The sequence below is a fragment of the Anomalospiza imberbis genome, chromosome 1 (genome assembly GCF_031753505.1).
Source record: "Anomalospiza imberbis isolate Cuckoo-Finch-1a 21T00152 chromosome 1, ASM3175350v1, whole genome shotgun sequence".
NCBI classification, from domain to species: domain Eukaryota; kingdom Metazoa; phylum Chordata; class Aves; order Passeriformes; family Viduidae; genus Anomalospiza; species Anomalospiza imberbis.
Genome location: NC_089681.1, coordinates 22379804 through 22395095, shown reverse-complemented (window position 1 = coordinate 22395095; position 15292 = coordinate 22379804). Strand labels below are relative to the sequence as shown.

Genomic DNA, 15292 nt, shown 5'->3' with positions numbered 1-15292 from the left:
CTGGAAATACTGATCTTCATCCATGTCCTCCATCCAGGTTTTACTAAAGGAAGTAACACTGTGTTTGGAGGGCCCAAACATCAACATCCCAAGAGGTTACACTTAGAACTAGAATATGACTGAATTTTAAGTATGTTGAGTGCAAGTCAAAGTATCTTCTACATCAGATTATTCTCTATTGCTATAGAAAAAATTAAACAAAAAAACCCCAACAAAAACAACAGCAACAAACAGCAACAAAAAACCCAAACAAAACCAAACCAAACCAAAAAAAAACCACAAAAAACAACAACCAAAACCAACCAAACAAACCACAGCAAGATTTTGTATAAAAGTCTTGTCCTAAATTCTAAGTATTAGTGGTTACCACATAAGCAGTGCTTACACACATATATGTGGATGCCAACACACAAATATTATTTTTCATATTATGACTGGACTCTGAAATAAGCCTGTTCATTGTTTCTTGAGAATTACAAAAGTAATATTCACTGAAGCAAACCTGCCCTTGGTGATGCCTATGCTCCAGCCCATCTGTAGGTCAGAGAGGAATGCTTTACAAGACAGCTTCTCCTGTCTGCTGGGGCTTGTTCAGACAGATGTTCTCTGGCTACTGGTGTGGTCTCTGTGGTGCTAAGTCTAAATTTTAAACCCATTTAAATTAACCCCAACAATACTGCAAAGGAAGAGCCCAGTTGCATTTCTCCCACTACACCTGGGAAAAGACTGGCTGAAGTACATCTCACTTATCATTGTTTTGTCTTAGGAACTGCAGAAAAACAACCTGCAGAGCATGCATCTATGTCAAGCACTCTCCATAAAATATTTGCTCAAGATGACTTACAAAAGCAGTGTCACTTGACAGGGGGTACCAGGAAATGAGAATGGGAGAACAAGGGACAGTGAAGCAGACCAGAAGGAAAGGAAAACATGTGTGCCAGTGACAAAGGCACTGCTGCCTCTCAAGCAGCTCTTATACCCAGGCACAGCAGCAATACATCTGCTCTACTCGTGGCAGATTGTGTGAGTCACAAATAGGATTTCACAGCCAGCAGCAAACTTGTGAGCCATAAAACCCACTCCCTTCAATTACAGTGATCACCTCCCAGGGATATTGTAAGATTTGATCAACTGATATTTACAGAGTGCTTTGAGATCCTGAGATAAAAGTCACTATAAAAGGCTACAGATTTTTCATAACGTTCATAGACCACCTGCTCAGACCAGAAGCATTCACTTTTAACATTGCTTGAGCCAGCTACCAATCTGATATCTCCACAGGAATTTCCTAAAACAGATGTGGCTGTCACATTTAATCTCTCTTTTACAAGGAACTCTAAAAAAAGAAACTCCTGGAAAAGGAAATAAAACAAACTGCATTAAAACTGATGGTGAGAAGAAGGCCCATAATTCTGTTCCCACAGCTCATGGATTCTCCATCTGTACCTTTCAGAAAGCTGCCATAGTGACTAACTCTGTGAGCTTCACAAATTAGACCTGACCTAGATTCAGTGAAGTCTTTGATCTGCAGCTGGTTAGTGTAATATTCTGACTGCAGTGAATTTCAGAATTGTTTCACAAAGCAGCAGCTTCAAAAGAAAAACAAATAAAACAAAATTCAGGTTTTCCTCACAACATGCTGGCCCTCACTTGACTGTATACCAAATGAATCAGTCAGTAAACCAAATGGTGAAATTTAAATTACTGCTGTTTTCTCATAATTCTATAGTATATGATCTTGAAAAAAAAAATACTTCATTATTTCCTCTCACTCCTTATTATAGGAATAACAAACTCCTGGAGACTGAAGAAAAGCATGATTCTGAAAACCAGAGGGGGTTATAATTAAGCATATTGTTAAGTGCTTTCTTGAATAGAGGTTAAAAATTTGAAGTTTAAAATCATGTTAGCTAAGGATAAAACAGTTCAGAGGCTTTTTTTATAAACTGATCTGAACCATATGAAATTCTTCAGAGCATGGATCTGGACTGGCATCCCTTCAGAATTAGGTTTCCCATGATGTTTTGGACTTTCTGCATTGTGTATAGAAACTGAGCACAGATGTCCCAACATGTTTCAGAAATTTTAAAACCTTTTGTTCCACGATAGCAATGAGAACAGTGGGAAACATTAATTACAGTCTTATTTGGTGATCTTTTTTTTTTTAATTGGCTTGTTCTTGCTTTAAATATGATCCAAAAATATCATGGTGAATCAAATCCAAAGGAAATAGTTTCTTTATCCTTCATCCAATAGTGAGAGGCCTCTTTATAACCGGAATAATTTTGGAAGCATATAAGAATCTTGATCAGATATTTAGGTAGGCAAATCTGACCTTTAGGATAAATTACAGACCAAATTCCTTTTGAGATACATTTCAAGCAAGGTACTGCCATGGCAAAGTTTCAGTGAATGACTCAGAGACAGACTGTTACTACAAATCATTTGTTAGTATTTCTAAATGGGTGGAGGGCACCCATTCTAAAAAAATGGGACATAAGCATTATGCAGATTATGAAAAAGTTTTTAAATTCCTTTTGCTGTGTATGCAGTTATTAAAGAATATATGGTTAAGGCTGATTGTTTTTCACTAAACAGAATTTAAAAAACCCAAACCACTATCTCCATCCCAGTAGGGCTTGGTGCAGCACAAATCTTTCTCTTTGAGCTGTTACAAAAAAAACAAAAAAAACAAAACAAAACAAAAAAAAAACACCGAAAAAAAAAAAGGAAAAAGAGGAAAAAAGGGGAAAAAAGAAGCTGCTGGAGGCAATAACAGTACAAAAATATATTTTGTTGGCAGCGTGTGATGGCCATATATCTTCCACATAGTGTGCTTCAAGGAGAGATTGATTTACCTTTATCTCAGCTGGCAAACTCTGCACATGGTGGTTTATGAGGCAGTGGCGAATGGTTCACACAAACTGAGAGAAATTATTCACAGAACCTGCTTTGGGAAGCTTCAGGAAGCCAGTTAAGTGTGATGTACTTTCACTTGCTCCTTTTTGGTGATGCTAGGCTGCATATAAAAGGATATACCTGTACTGTCACTTTGGGACCACTCCTTTTCAGACCCATGCAGAGCTATTTCTTTAGTCACCCAAGACCCTTAAGTTTCTTCACACTCAGGCTGACTTCAGGGGTAAACTTTGCTCTTCTCTTGATGAAGCAACCAGCGTGAATAAAGTGGATACTGAAGAACTGTGACCACCAGAGCCCTCAGGGCAAACTAAATCCTTTACAAGTAACACAAAGATAAAACAAAGGATCTGATGTTGGGTGGCTTCATAAAAAAGAGACAATGCTAACATTTCATATTTAAGAAGCTGAGACCTTTGTTTAGAAGCCAAGAAACAGGAGCTTCTGAATGTGTGCTCAGATGCACAAATATTGGGATGCAGGAGGCTGGAGCCCCTGATGGTCTTCTGTGGTCAGAACTGGGTTTTAGTAATTAAGTCAGCTCTCCAAAATCTTTCCAGTTAAATCTCTATGGCCTTATCTGAAGATCCAGTAAAGCTTTCTCTCAAGCTAGAATATGGCAAGAGAGACCAGATATTGTATCACCAAGTTATTGTGTCATTGTTTGGGCAGTCAGGGAGGCATGGTAGTGGCAACTCACACATGAAAAGCAAAGAGCACATCTTCTGCCCTCTCCCTGTAGAAACAACCTTTGGGACGTGCAGGGAATGCTGCCTTCCATTTCCTTTGCTTCTTTGTTTTATCTCACTCATTGATCTAGCTGGGCATTAAGGTTTTCAGTTGCAAAATAAATACATTTGGACAGATGAAGACTAAGATTCTCTTACATTCCTCTAATTTGTCTTAAGATTAGTAAAGGTGCTTATGATTCCAAGCTCTACCTGGCGCACTGCAGACTGGCCTCACACTCTGTGGATGTGCTGGCCACGAAATGATCAGTCCATCCTTGCCAATATCCCTAGTGATGAGACTGGGCAACAAAAGGCAAGGGCAGTGAGCCGGGTGTCATGCCTGGGTGTATGCTGTATGGGGTGACTATATGGATGAGAAGATTTGGACACCCAGCAGAAACTTATACAAGGAGTTAGGACAGAGAGTCAATGGATTAAGAATTTGTGTTTGGCAGCAAAAGCAGTCTCTTCTGGCTGTTTCCAACACAATTTCAATGTTGCTCCCATTTATTTGAAAAACATGGGATTAGCTAAGAATCTCCTAGCACCAAACTGCCCCAAAAACATCAGGAAGAAGAAAGGAGATAATATTGATCCACATGTAAGGCAATGGTAACAACATTGGAGCTGGCCCAGCATTGCAACACTGAACAACCTGGCCTGGAGGTTACAAACCTGTGCAAAGTACGACATGGCCATTTTGCTGCTCAGTGCTGACAGTAAGAACAGTCTGTGAGGCTGGGTCACCCAGCTTTAGAAGCTACTCCTGCCCTTCTGCATGCTGGTTTCATAATCAAAATCAGTTTTCCTCCCACACTGAAATAGCTGTAAGCTAGAAGGGGCTTTCTCATTTCTTTGAATACTATGTTTCCAAGTAGGAACTTGAATAAGTTCCAAATAAATAAGTTCAAAATGCAAGCAAAATAACCTTCAAATGCTCCATGTCAGCTGACTGACAGAACAGAATTAGGCTTTTTAGTCACATTTTAGAACTAACAGCCATAACCTGCATCCAAGCAAGATCCTCTTTCTCCCCTCCTTCATTCATACAAATATTAGAGGCCATGCCCATTGCTGTCTGCAACACATGCCACTGTGAAAGTGACCATTGCACTGCATTTGGTCTTTACATCCAAAAATGCAGGTCTAAAACCCCTTCTTTCCCACTGCCCATTGCTACTGGCAATGCTTACTGTTGCAGCTCAGCTGGAGTCTGGGGGTCTGTAGGTATGGCTCATTTCCCCATCTCAGACATCAGTTTTCAGTAGGGAACAGAAGGTTTTGAAATTCTACAACCTATCCAAAAGAAAGTCACAATTATCTAATAATTTTTTTTTTGCTTGCATTCCATGATTCTGGGATGTAGTGATTTAATTAAGGAAGACAATGCTCCCCACTAGGCTTGCAGAAGCAAATATTCCCACATGTCCCTCAGAGTCAAGAATCAGGTGGAGCAGGCACAGCAATGACTAAGGAGGTCAACTCACAACAAAAGGCAGAATACCACAGTCATCACAGTAAAACTCCAATGCTCCTGCTGCAATCACAGCACCACAAAATATCAGTATTTGCCACTCTGTTGAGGTGCTGTCAGACAAAAGGAAATGTTCCATTCATGTTCAGTACATGGTTCAGTTTCTTCAGCTGCCAGATGGTCTCTCTGTGGTCCACTGAGTTCCACTGTGTCACAGTGAAGGTCTGTTTTCAGACATGGCTATCACTGCCTTGTAAACTTACAGCTTAGTAAAGTGACTCTCCTCCTTCCCCCATTTTATACTGCAAATGCCACAGAGCTTGTGCAAAGCCTTTGCCTCCTAAGAAAAGCAGGCATGTCTGTCAGGGCACTCACAGGGTGAGCAGACTCATAAACAAATGGCACTTCTTTTCTGCCTCTGGTTATGAGAGTCTGAGAATGATGAAAAAAGCAGGGACAATCTCAGCTTTCATTAGACTTCCAGTTAGAAAAGGCTGGCCACAGACTGACAGGAACCAAGCATCATGAGAGTGGCTACCTTGCTGACATGGGGGAGGTAAGAATAAAATGTGTTTAGAAGGGTCCCTCTTCTGCAATATTCTCTCTCAGATTTCTGTCAAATTGAGGCTGTACTCAGATTAGTTGGATAAATATCCAGAAATGGATGTAATCTTTATGAATTTGTTGAAATCCATTTTCAACTTCATTCTTATAAACTTGGCAATGTTCTGCAACAGTCCTTTTTTGTATTTAGTGAGCATGATGTGCAAAGCTATTTTTACTTCTTTTAAACTTACTAACTGGCCACAGTTAACAGTTGTGGTAGTAGAAATGCCAACACAGAGAGGTCTCAGCCACCTTTTCTTTGGAAAGAAAAGCAGGTCTTATCTATTTATCTTAAACTAAGACATTAAGACTCCGGGATTTTCCAATCTGTCTGGGACAAAAGGAAAGAGTCAACAAGAATGTACATTTGAATCTGGCCCTGGGGACAGAGGCAAACCTTTCAGTAAGTATTAAATTCAGACCAAAGTTCCACCTTCAGTGTAATAGATAGTTGTGTCCTCAAGTTCAAAGTGAATTCACCATATTCACCATGCCAATACAACTAATGACTTTGGTCCCATAACTTCCTTTAGACCCAATTCAGTATTTCATTAACACTTGTAGATTTAGTAGTTTTGGAGCAGTTCCACTTCTTCCAAAGGTGACAATGCATCTCAGATGTAGTGTCGTGCCTGCAGGACAGAATGCCACATGTCCCCAGCAGTGTTAGCTCACTGCAGTGGTGGTGGGGCAGCCAACAGGGACTGGGCAGGGGATGTTGTCTGAGGACATGGCTACTTAGGCAGCAGCTTCCTACACTGAATCGGTCAGTAGGATGGCAATAATTTCCACATTCCCTCACAGTTCTGTTCACCACAAACCCCAAGCAGGGTGTATTGTCAGACACTGCAGTTGCCATGTCTCCCTGGCCCTGAAGGGCACCTGTACCCATGCCGTGTTTTTACACAGCACTGGCACCTTCTCATATTCCTTAAATAACGTGGTACCATGTGTACCAATAAAACAAGTCCTGTCTTTCATACAGTCTCAGTCAGAAACTATAACCACCAAACCCAAAGTTAGTTTAGCTTTTGTAATATTGCCCTAGGATTATATGAATCATTCATTCATCTCTCCACTCCAACAGGCAATTCTTTCACACTTCCTTATGCTCCCAGCCCAGCTCCACCTCAGCACTGCTCTTGCATTCTCTACAGTCCAAGAAATGTTCACAAGGCAGTGTAAACAAAGTGTTGTTTTGTATTTATTTGGTGTATTATCAGTGCATCCCAAAATGTGCTCTTATCTGACACATCACAAGCTCATTTTGTGCAAAAATTACATACCTGATTTCTTTTGACATATCTTTTGCCTCAGATTACACCAGTGATAGTGTGTTCACAGCAATTTTTTCTGTATTTACTGCTGGGAAAGGCAAAAATATTAGGTCAGTAACAGTAACTCTTATATGTCCATGGAACAGAGTGTGCCCTTTGAAAAAAAAAAAAAAAAAAAAAAAAAAAAAAAAAAAAAAAAACACAAAAAAAAAAAAACAGATGGATTTTGGATTACTAATTTGGGAGCTGGAATAATTTTAGCCTTATTAGCAAAATGCTTGGGCTAAGTCTATTAGCCCTAATTACAGGAGCAGTTATATGAGACCAGTGAGAGCTGTATCCTTATGTGTTTTTTAATGAGAAAATGCAATTTAGAAAAGTGACCAGCAATTTTTCCAAGGTACAGATAAAATCAGAGATTGATAAATGAGTAATGAGACTGCCTATAACCCTTTTTTCTTAGCCAAGTCACTTAGAAGGTGAGAACAATCTATAAAAGCTTGGAAATCCTCTGAATATATCTCCACTTAGTTTGTTCTAAAGCAGCATTAGGGAGAAATATTTAATTTAAGAATAAGAAACAAAATAATTTATATTTTTACAAATTTGCTGAAGACGTTTCAATATGTTTAAAGCCCCCACTAGCTACCCAGAATAGAGCAGAGCTGAGGGAAAAACACAGACGTCGCTTGAATGCACTTCCAGCAGCAGCAGCTCACTATTCCTTGTAATGTTACTGAGGAATATGAGTTATTTTTGTTCTCCTAAGAGTGAGTGGGAAATTACAATAGAGAAGTTTTGTGATTTATTCAAGCCCTGGGGAACGTAGTGGGGCATCCAACTCAAAAATTTTAACGTGGTGGTTTCCCAGTCCTGCTACCCCTTGCCCCAGGCATTAAAAGCCAGTATAATTAGAGCTCCCCAGTGAGTGGCTGCCAGCAGAGCCAGAGGAGGCGGCTCTCACGAACAAACACAACAGCTCCAGTGCCACCGGGAAGCAGGAGAGCTGCCTCTCTGGACATGAAACACCACTGTTCCAGGGAAACGGGCAGCTCGCCACTGCATTTGCAAAGCCTCCTCCCTGCTATGTGCAGTCTCTGTCTCCTGCGTGCCACTTCCCAGCAGGGGAAGAGCTGAAGGGACCGGGCTGAGAGGAGCAGCACTTTCCCTGGCCAGGAAAGCAGCCTGGTGTCCGTAATTCCAGGTGGATCCAGCGTGCCCTGGGATGTCACCAGACACGCAGTGACGCATGCTGGGACACAGAGCCCTGACCCAGGGCATGTGCAGGAAAGGGAGGCAGGCGGCGCTCACCAGCAGCAGAGCAAAGCAAGAGCACACACCACCCAAGAAAAGGCGAGCAGGGAGACCATCCGTGGCATCACTGGAGCACGGATCGTCGGAAGCATCTCCGGGGGGCTGAGGGTGCTGTAGGTCCGCGCACACTGCTGTGGGAGTGTCCCAGAGGTGTGGAGTCTTTGGCCACACAAGGCACCAGCCTTGGTGGGATATGGTGGGGTGATCACGACACCCCAGGTAAGAAAGCTGAGCAGGCTCTTGGAGACCTGGCCAGTGGCATACACCAGGACTTATTTACTCCACTCCATGTCCGTACTCATTTCCTGGGCTCTTAAAGGGCTGATCTTTAATACTGGGGGGCTTCTTGTAAATGAGGCTCACCTGTGGCTGGACTTGGACGTTATAACCTCTCTTCCTCACCAAGGCTTTGAGGAACAAGCCGAAGGTGATGTGTAGGGCTGGAGTGCTCAGCGCTCTGACAGAGCTGGGGGAAGCAAGAGAGGAGTCTTCATCCCCCTGCACATCCTAACCCTACACAGCACTGACAGCAGTCCAGGAGCTGGACTTCAGATGTATGGGACCACGAGTGAGAGGCGGTCACGAGGCAGCTGGCAGGAGACGATGTGGGTTATCCCGGCATAAAGCGCCTGTTTCGGAGCATCTGTGCTCTGCACAGCCGGCCCTGCTCAGGGTGGGGTCAGGTGCGCAGGGATTGCCACGATCAGGCTTACCCCCGAGAAACTCGGCCTCACCCCTGGCTCAGCAACAGAGGGGAGATTTCTTCCCAGTCGCCTGCAGCGTGGGCAGGGACATTGCCATCGCTGACCATGTGCAAGCACATGGACACTATTCCATGTGCTAGTACGAAAAGTCTATCCACCAAGAGCAGCAGCGCAAGGAGGTCAGCCCTCCCACCCGTCCTGCTCGAGGTGCCGCCGCTCACGATTATCCCCCCCGAAATGGCTGGCAGGGCTGTGTGCGGAGGTCGGGGGTTCCCAGCCGGACTGCGTGGGCGACGAGCAGCTTCAACATTCAGCTCCGCTCTCCTCACACCGAATTGCTCTGACAAGTGTCCCCGTCTTTCCTATTGTCAGTCTCCGCAGGGACTCTGCTCAGGCACCACAGCGAGGACCCGCTGGTGCCATGGGCGGGCGGGGTAGCGGCACCCGCTCCCCCGGTCCCTTCCCGGCAGGGTGAGGGGGAGAGGGGCGGGGGGCGGGCGACGCCCCTCGGCAGAAGGTCCGCGGGTGCTCGGAGCCACTGCGGCCGCGGGTGGGCGTCCCCCGTCCCCCCTCGGGAGGTTGTGCCGCTCGGAGCCGGCGTGAAGCAGGATCGCGGCGGGGAGGAAACCCGAGTTTGCGGCGCCGCTGCCGCCGGTGCGCGGGGGCAAGAGCGAGAGCGAGCGAGCGGAGGCACCTTCGGCACACCGGCTCCGCTGGGCCGCCCCTCCGCAGCCCTGGTGCCCACGCACCCGGCCCGATCGCTGCCGGCGGGGTCGGGCCGGGGGTAGGTGGGAGCGGCGGGGGCGGGCGGCAGCCGCGGGGGTCGTCGCCATGACGAGCGGGCGTGCCGCCGCCCCCCGCCGCTGAGCGGGGCGGCCGCTGTCCCTTCAGCACCGCGCGGCCGGCGGGGCCGTCCTGTCCTGCCCTGCCCTGCCCGGCACCGGCACCGGCACGGCACCGGCACGGCACCCCCCCGATACCAGCTCCACCCCCGGCACCGGCAGCCCCGGGCAGCGAGGCGAGCCCTGGCGGCCCCCGCGGGCGGCGGCGATGGCGGGCGGGGGCCGGGGGCAGCAGGGCGCGCCGGCGGGGGGCCGCGGCCGCTGAGGCAGCAGGTAGGGCGGGCGCGGAGAGCCGCGGAGCCGGGCGGGGCGGGCTCCCCGCGGGTCGGAGCGGGGCTCCGGCCCCCGCGGCGCGGCGTGGGACGGGACCCCGGGCGGCGGCGGGGCTCCTTGTGTGGCGGGGCCGGGAGCGGCGGGAGGGAATGAAAGGTCCGCGCGGCCCCGGTGGCAGAAAGGTCGTGAGTAACGGGGGTTGGTGGGAGCGACAGCCGCAGCCCAGGTGAAGGGCGAGGGGAGGGACAGGAGTCTGCCGCGGGAACAAAGGAGCCTCCCTCAAGGTCTTCAGTGGGAGGTGGAGAAAAAGAAAAGAGGGAAAGGGGGAGAGACGGGGGCAGAGGGAGAAAAGGGGAGGGAAAGTGAGTGAACAAGGGGAAAAGAGAAAGAAGGAAAGAAAGAAGGAAAGAAAGAAGGAAAGAAAGAAAGAAAGGAGGAAGGAAAGAAAGAAGGAAAGAAAAAGAAAGAAAGAAAACATAAATAGGTGAACATGCTGTAAATTTGTTCATTCTGCCAACTTTCTGTGTAATTGTATCCTAGGTTTTCATTCCCTACCCACCTTTGGAAGGAGCTCACTATGACAAGGCAGAGTCTGAGGGCTTTATCTGAAGCGAATTTTGAAGACAATGAGATCAGCATCAACGTTGGAGGCTTTAAGAAAAAGATGAGATCCAACACATTATTAAGGTTCCCTGAGACCAGGCTGGGCAAATTGCTGAGCTGCCACTCAAAGGAGTCGATACTGGAGCTTTGTGATGACTATGATGACACCAAGAACGAATTTTATTTTGACAGGAACCCCGAGCTCTTTCCTTACGTGCTACATTTTTATAACACTGGCAAGCTCCATGTGATGGGTGAACTCTGTGTCTTTTCTTTCAGCCAGGAGATTGAATACTGGGGAATCAATGAATTCTTTATAGACTCCTGCTGCAGTTATAGCTACCATGGGAGGAAAATGGAGCCAGACCAAGAGAAATGGGAGGAACAAAGTGACCAGGAAAGTACAACATCTTCTTTTGATGAGATTTTGGCATTCTACAATGATGCCTCTAAATTTGACAAACAGCCCTTTGGAAACATCAGGAGGCAGCTCTGGCTTGCTTTGGATAATCCTGGGTACTCGGTTTTAAGCCGCATCTTCAGTGTCCTTTCAATAGTGGTGGTGTTGGGCTCCATTGTGACCATGTGCCTGAACAGCCTCCCAGACTTTCAGATTGTTGACAGCAACGGGAACACCGAGGAAGACCCTCGCTTTGAAATCGTGGAACATTTTGGTATTGCATGGTTCACTTTTGAACTGGTGGCAAGATTTGCAGTAGCTCCTGACTTTTTAAGATTTTTCAAGCATGCCCTGAATTTGATTGACCTAATGTCTATCCTTCCATTTTATATTACATTAATTGTCAACTTGGTGGTAGAAAGTAGTCCAACTTTAGCAAATTTAGGCAGAGTTGCACAAGTCCTGAGACTCATGAGGATTTTCCGCATATTAAAGCTTGCTAGACACTCCACAGGTCTCAGGTCTCTTGGAGCAACTCTGAAGTACAGCTACAGAGAGGTGGGGCTTCTTTTACTCTACCTCTCTGTTGGCATCTCCATTTTCTCAGTAGTGGCTTATACCATTGAGAAAGAAGACAATGAGGGGTTAGCCACCATCCCTGCTTGTTGGTGGTGGGCTACTGTTAGCATGACCACAGTTGGCTACGGAGATGTGGTGCCAGGGAGCACTGCTGGCAAGCTGACAGCATCTGCATGCATCCTAGCTGGTATCCTAGTGGTAGTGCTTCCCATTACACTGATCTTTAATAAATTCTCCCACTTCTATAGGCGTCAGAAGCAGTTAGAGAGCGCCATGAGAAGCTGTGATTTTGGTGATGGCATGAAAGAAGTTCCATCTGTCAACTTAAGGGACTACTATGCTTATAAAGTTAAATCCCTTATGGCCAGTCTGACCAATATGAGCAGGAGTACCCCCAGTGAGTTGAGCCTGAATGATTCACTGCATTAGTGTACAAGTCTGACAGCAGTTTGCATGAGAGCTATCAAGAGCTATGTTTATAAATGTTTTCCTATTTGTCTTTTTTTCTAGAAGATAGTGTTGCTGACACTGCACTTTGCACTTGAGAAACTGAAGACATTTCTATTACAAGTTAACAGTTTGCACATTCTCATCCTGTTGCATAAGAGTACTAAGTGCTGACTTTTCCATACAAATGTTACCACTTCCATGCCATTAGTGCTAGTGGTATAGTGATGATCTGTTATTTTGTGCATTTTCTCATATGAGCAGAGAAATGAATGTACCTAAGTGGAATAAAAATTCTCAGCTGTGACATGAGTAATGAAAAAATCACCTATCACCTATATTGGTGTCTGTACTAGTACAAGACTTCCCACGCATTTTACAAGGGTTTGAAACAGCCACCTGTCAGTCACTGATACAGGAACACTTCTACCTATATTGCTGACCAATAATTCTGATCATCACTTGCCTGAAAACACCTCTGAGTTTGCTTATTCTTGAGTATGTGTGTTAAAATCTGGGTGTTCTTGTTCTGAAATGTTATGTATAATAATACTTTTCAGAACCTTCTGGTCATAGACCTTCCTCTGTTTCCAATATTAGATCAATACTGAGCCCTCTAAAGAAGGCCACCCCTCATTTTCAGGTAGCTACATATTCAAAGACTCCATTTCCACAAGTGACTCTAGGTATGGAGGCCCATCTAGAGCTCTCAGGATACCATTCCCAGAAGGGATTTGCTCACAGCTCAGTCCCAGTGGAACTGCAAATGTGTTGTATCAGTCCATCAAAATGGTTTTCAGATTAGACATATGAAGATGTGGGCTTTAAACAATTAGAAGCACCAATGAAAAACTTGGATTTGATTAATGAAGTGAAATATTCCCACATGAACAGTACAGGCAGCATTTTAGGAATTGACATTCATATACTGCAAAAAGGCTAATTATAAAGATGCCATATGTGATGCTGAGATATAAAATCTAATTTTATCAGTAAAGCTTGAAAGCAGGTGTTGATGACAGACAATTCCATTAAAATTTCTGCCAAGGAATCGCTAAGCAAAAAACCATTTTCACTCAGAAAGAAATTCTCAATTTACAGCTAAGGGAGAGTATAAGGGCCTAAGAAGGGAACAGATAAAGAGCTTAATACTGCAGTATCTGTGGGTAGATCCTCCTACCTACTTCTGTGATATAGTCAATTTTAATCCTTTCAAGGGCTGGCATAAACTTGTTTAAAAAAACAACATGAGAGAACAGATCATATGTGATTTCAAGAGTAATAATGAATCTGGATAGAGTTGTTTTTTGAGTGCTCAGTCTCCTCCCTTACACAATTGTACAGAGATCAAACACTTGTAGTCAACAGGCAGAAGCCACTGCTTCCCTTTTTTTACTTCTGTGCTAGAAAAAACACTACTGGCACTCAGTGGGCAGAACAGTATTTCTCTTCAGATCCTACTGCTTCTCCATCACATTCATTACATATAATGTTCCAATTATTTTTTTTTTTTTGTTTTACTTGGGAAGACTAGAGAGGTGCAGAAATTAAATCCAAGCTAGTAAGAAGAGAAATTAAAATACTAAAGCTGAAATTGTCTTGTTTGGAAAACTGTGTTTTTCATGACAAACGGCTCAACCAACAAAATAAAGCAAATATGGTATGAATAGGTAATTGCCTCATTTAGGCTTGGTCTGGGTCTTTTGATACTGTATCAGCTCCACCTAAAAAACAGAAAGCTGAGCACCCAGGATCAGATTTCTGTTTGCCCAATGATCTATGACAATATAGAGTGTGAAATAACTTACCCCCACCCCATTTCTGTTGAACACCCTCACATCAGTAGCTGATTTAGGCCATGAAGTGTGAGGGGAAAAGGTCCTTTCCAACCTTACCAATTTTCAACACAGCCTGCACAAGTTAAAAGTCAATTGGCAAGCCATTGCTTGCTGTCCCTGAATTTGAAAGTGCCGTATACATGGTCCTGAAGGTAGACCTAAATAACTTGAATTCGGTGTCCAAACCAGAAACATTTTGCTAAGGTTTAGGCTTCTGGATAGGGCTGGTTCAATTCAATTTGTGCTGACTCCCAGGCATAAATTCAGTACTCCTGTCCCTGATTCATACTGCACGTGTGTAAGCTATGACACGCCCACAAACAGCCACCTAACACACACAGCAGCAGCAGCGTGAGGTCACTCGTTGAACTGAAACACCAAGAAAGAAACAAGGGGAGGAAGAGGTGGGCATGGGCAGCACATACCCTCCAGTCATGCTGCCAGGGTGGCAAATTCTCTCACGGATGCAAAGGACACTGCAAACTCCGTCTGTTTGTTGGGGCTTTTGGAGAACTCAGCTCCAAGCAGTGGTTTTATCTCAGTTTCATAAACAGTAGATTTACAGAGCTGAAAACCAGAGACTTTCAGAGGAGTTATTTGGTGAGACCTGTAGACTTGCCAAAGAGCCACAGATTCCCTCGGCTGTTGCTAGTTTAACATTGCAAAGGTTGGATTTAACTTTGTAACACATCATTTCAATAACCTATAGCTTATCTTATGTTCTAGATTTATTATTATTTGTAGAGCTGATGTTCTGTCATTTCTGCAAATATTGACTGGAACATGTCCAAATTGCATTCTACTAAAGAAAATGAAATACCCAAGGAATTCCAACTTTTATTGTATTGGTTGAAAGGAATTTTCATTATTGCATTTTTATATAAGTGCTTTTGATCAAAGACACTAAATAAATAAAGTATTGAAATTTAAGATGTTCTTATTATCATGGCAATTACTTTACACAGTGCACAGGAATTCCTTTCATAAACTTAACTAACTCCATGTTAAAAGTAGTTGCTTTTCGCTGCCCCCTCCTCCTGAAGACCATTCCAGAGCTGTGCTGTTCTCCAAGGCTTGCACAACTTTTAGCACAATTTTATTAATGACAGCTTTATACCAATATAGTATTTTTTTTCTTTTGCCAACACTGTTCTTTAGCTTAAATATTTCATTTTCCTCTTAGTGTATTTATAGACAGAAACCATATGGCCTTACATACGTATTTTCACAGGTTTATACCTCTCAAGCTTCCTTTTAGTTTTCTTTTTGCAAGTCCAGTTCTCCT

At 44.4% G+C, this 15292-nt stretch overlaps 1 protein-coding gene and 1 long non-coding RNA gene across 3 annotated transcripts; one reads left to right on the top strand and one right to left on the bottom strand.

Annotated features, from left to right (window-relative positions):
- Positions 1–302: 302 nt before the first annotated feature.
- On the bottom strand, positions 303–3885 carry LOC137470596 (uncharacterized). 2 transcript variants are annotated; one of them, XR_010997154.1, is made up of 3 exons: positions 3040–3885; positions 2859–2950; positions 303–1589 (listed from the first exon to the last, which is right to left on the bottom strand). It is a non-coding gene; the product is annotated as an uncharacterized lncRNA (long non-coding RNA). The 2 variants fall into 2 exon arrangements; XR_010997156.1 differs by having other exon boundaries at positions 2859–2947.
- Positions 3886–9995: 6110 nt separating this feature from the next.
- Positions 9996–14937, top strand: KCNS2 (potassium voltage-gated channel modifier subfamily S member 2). The gene is made up of 2 exons (XM_068184157.1): positions 9996–10140; positions 10681–14937. Exon 2 carries the CDS (start codon positions 10718–10720, stop codon positions 12149–12151), a length of 1434 nt encoding a protein of 477 aa, XP_068040258.1. The 5' UTR covers positions 9996–10140; positions 10681–10717; the 3' UTR covers positions 12152–14937.
- The last annotated feature ends 355 nt before the right edge of the window (positions 14938–15292 follow it).

Bases quoted from the DNA above. Each gene is read 5' to 3' on its own strand.
- KCNS2 (XM_068184157.1), top strand. From the start codon at position 10,718: ATGACAAGGCAGAGTCTGAGGGCTTTATCTGAAGCGAATTTTGAAGAC.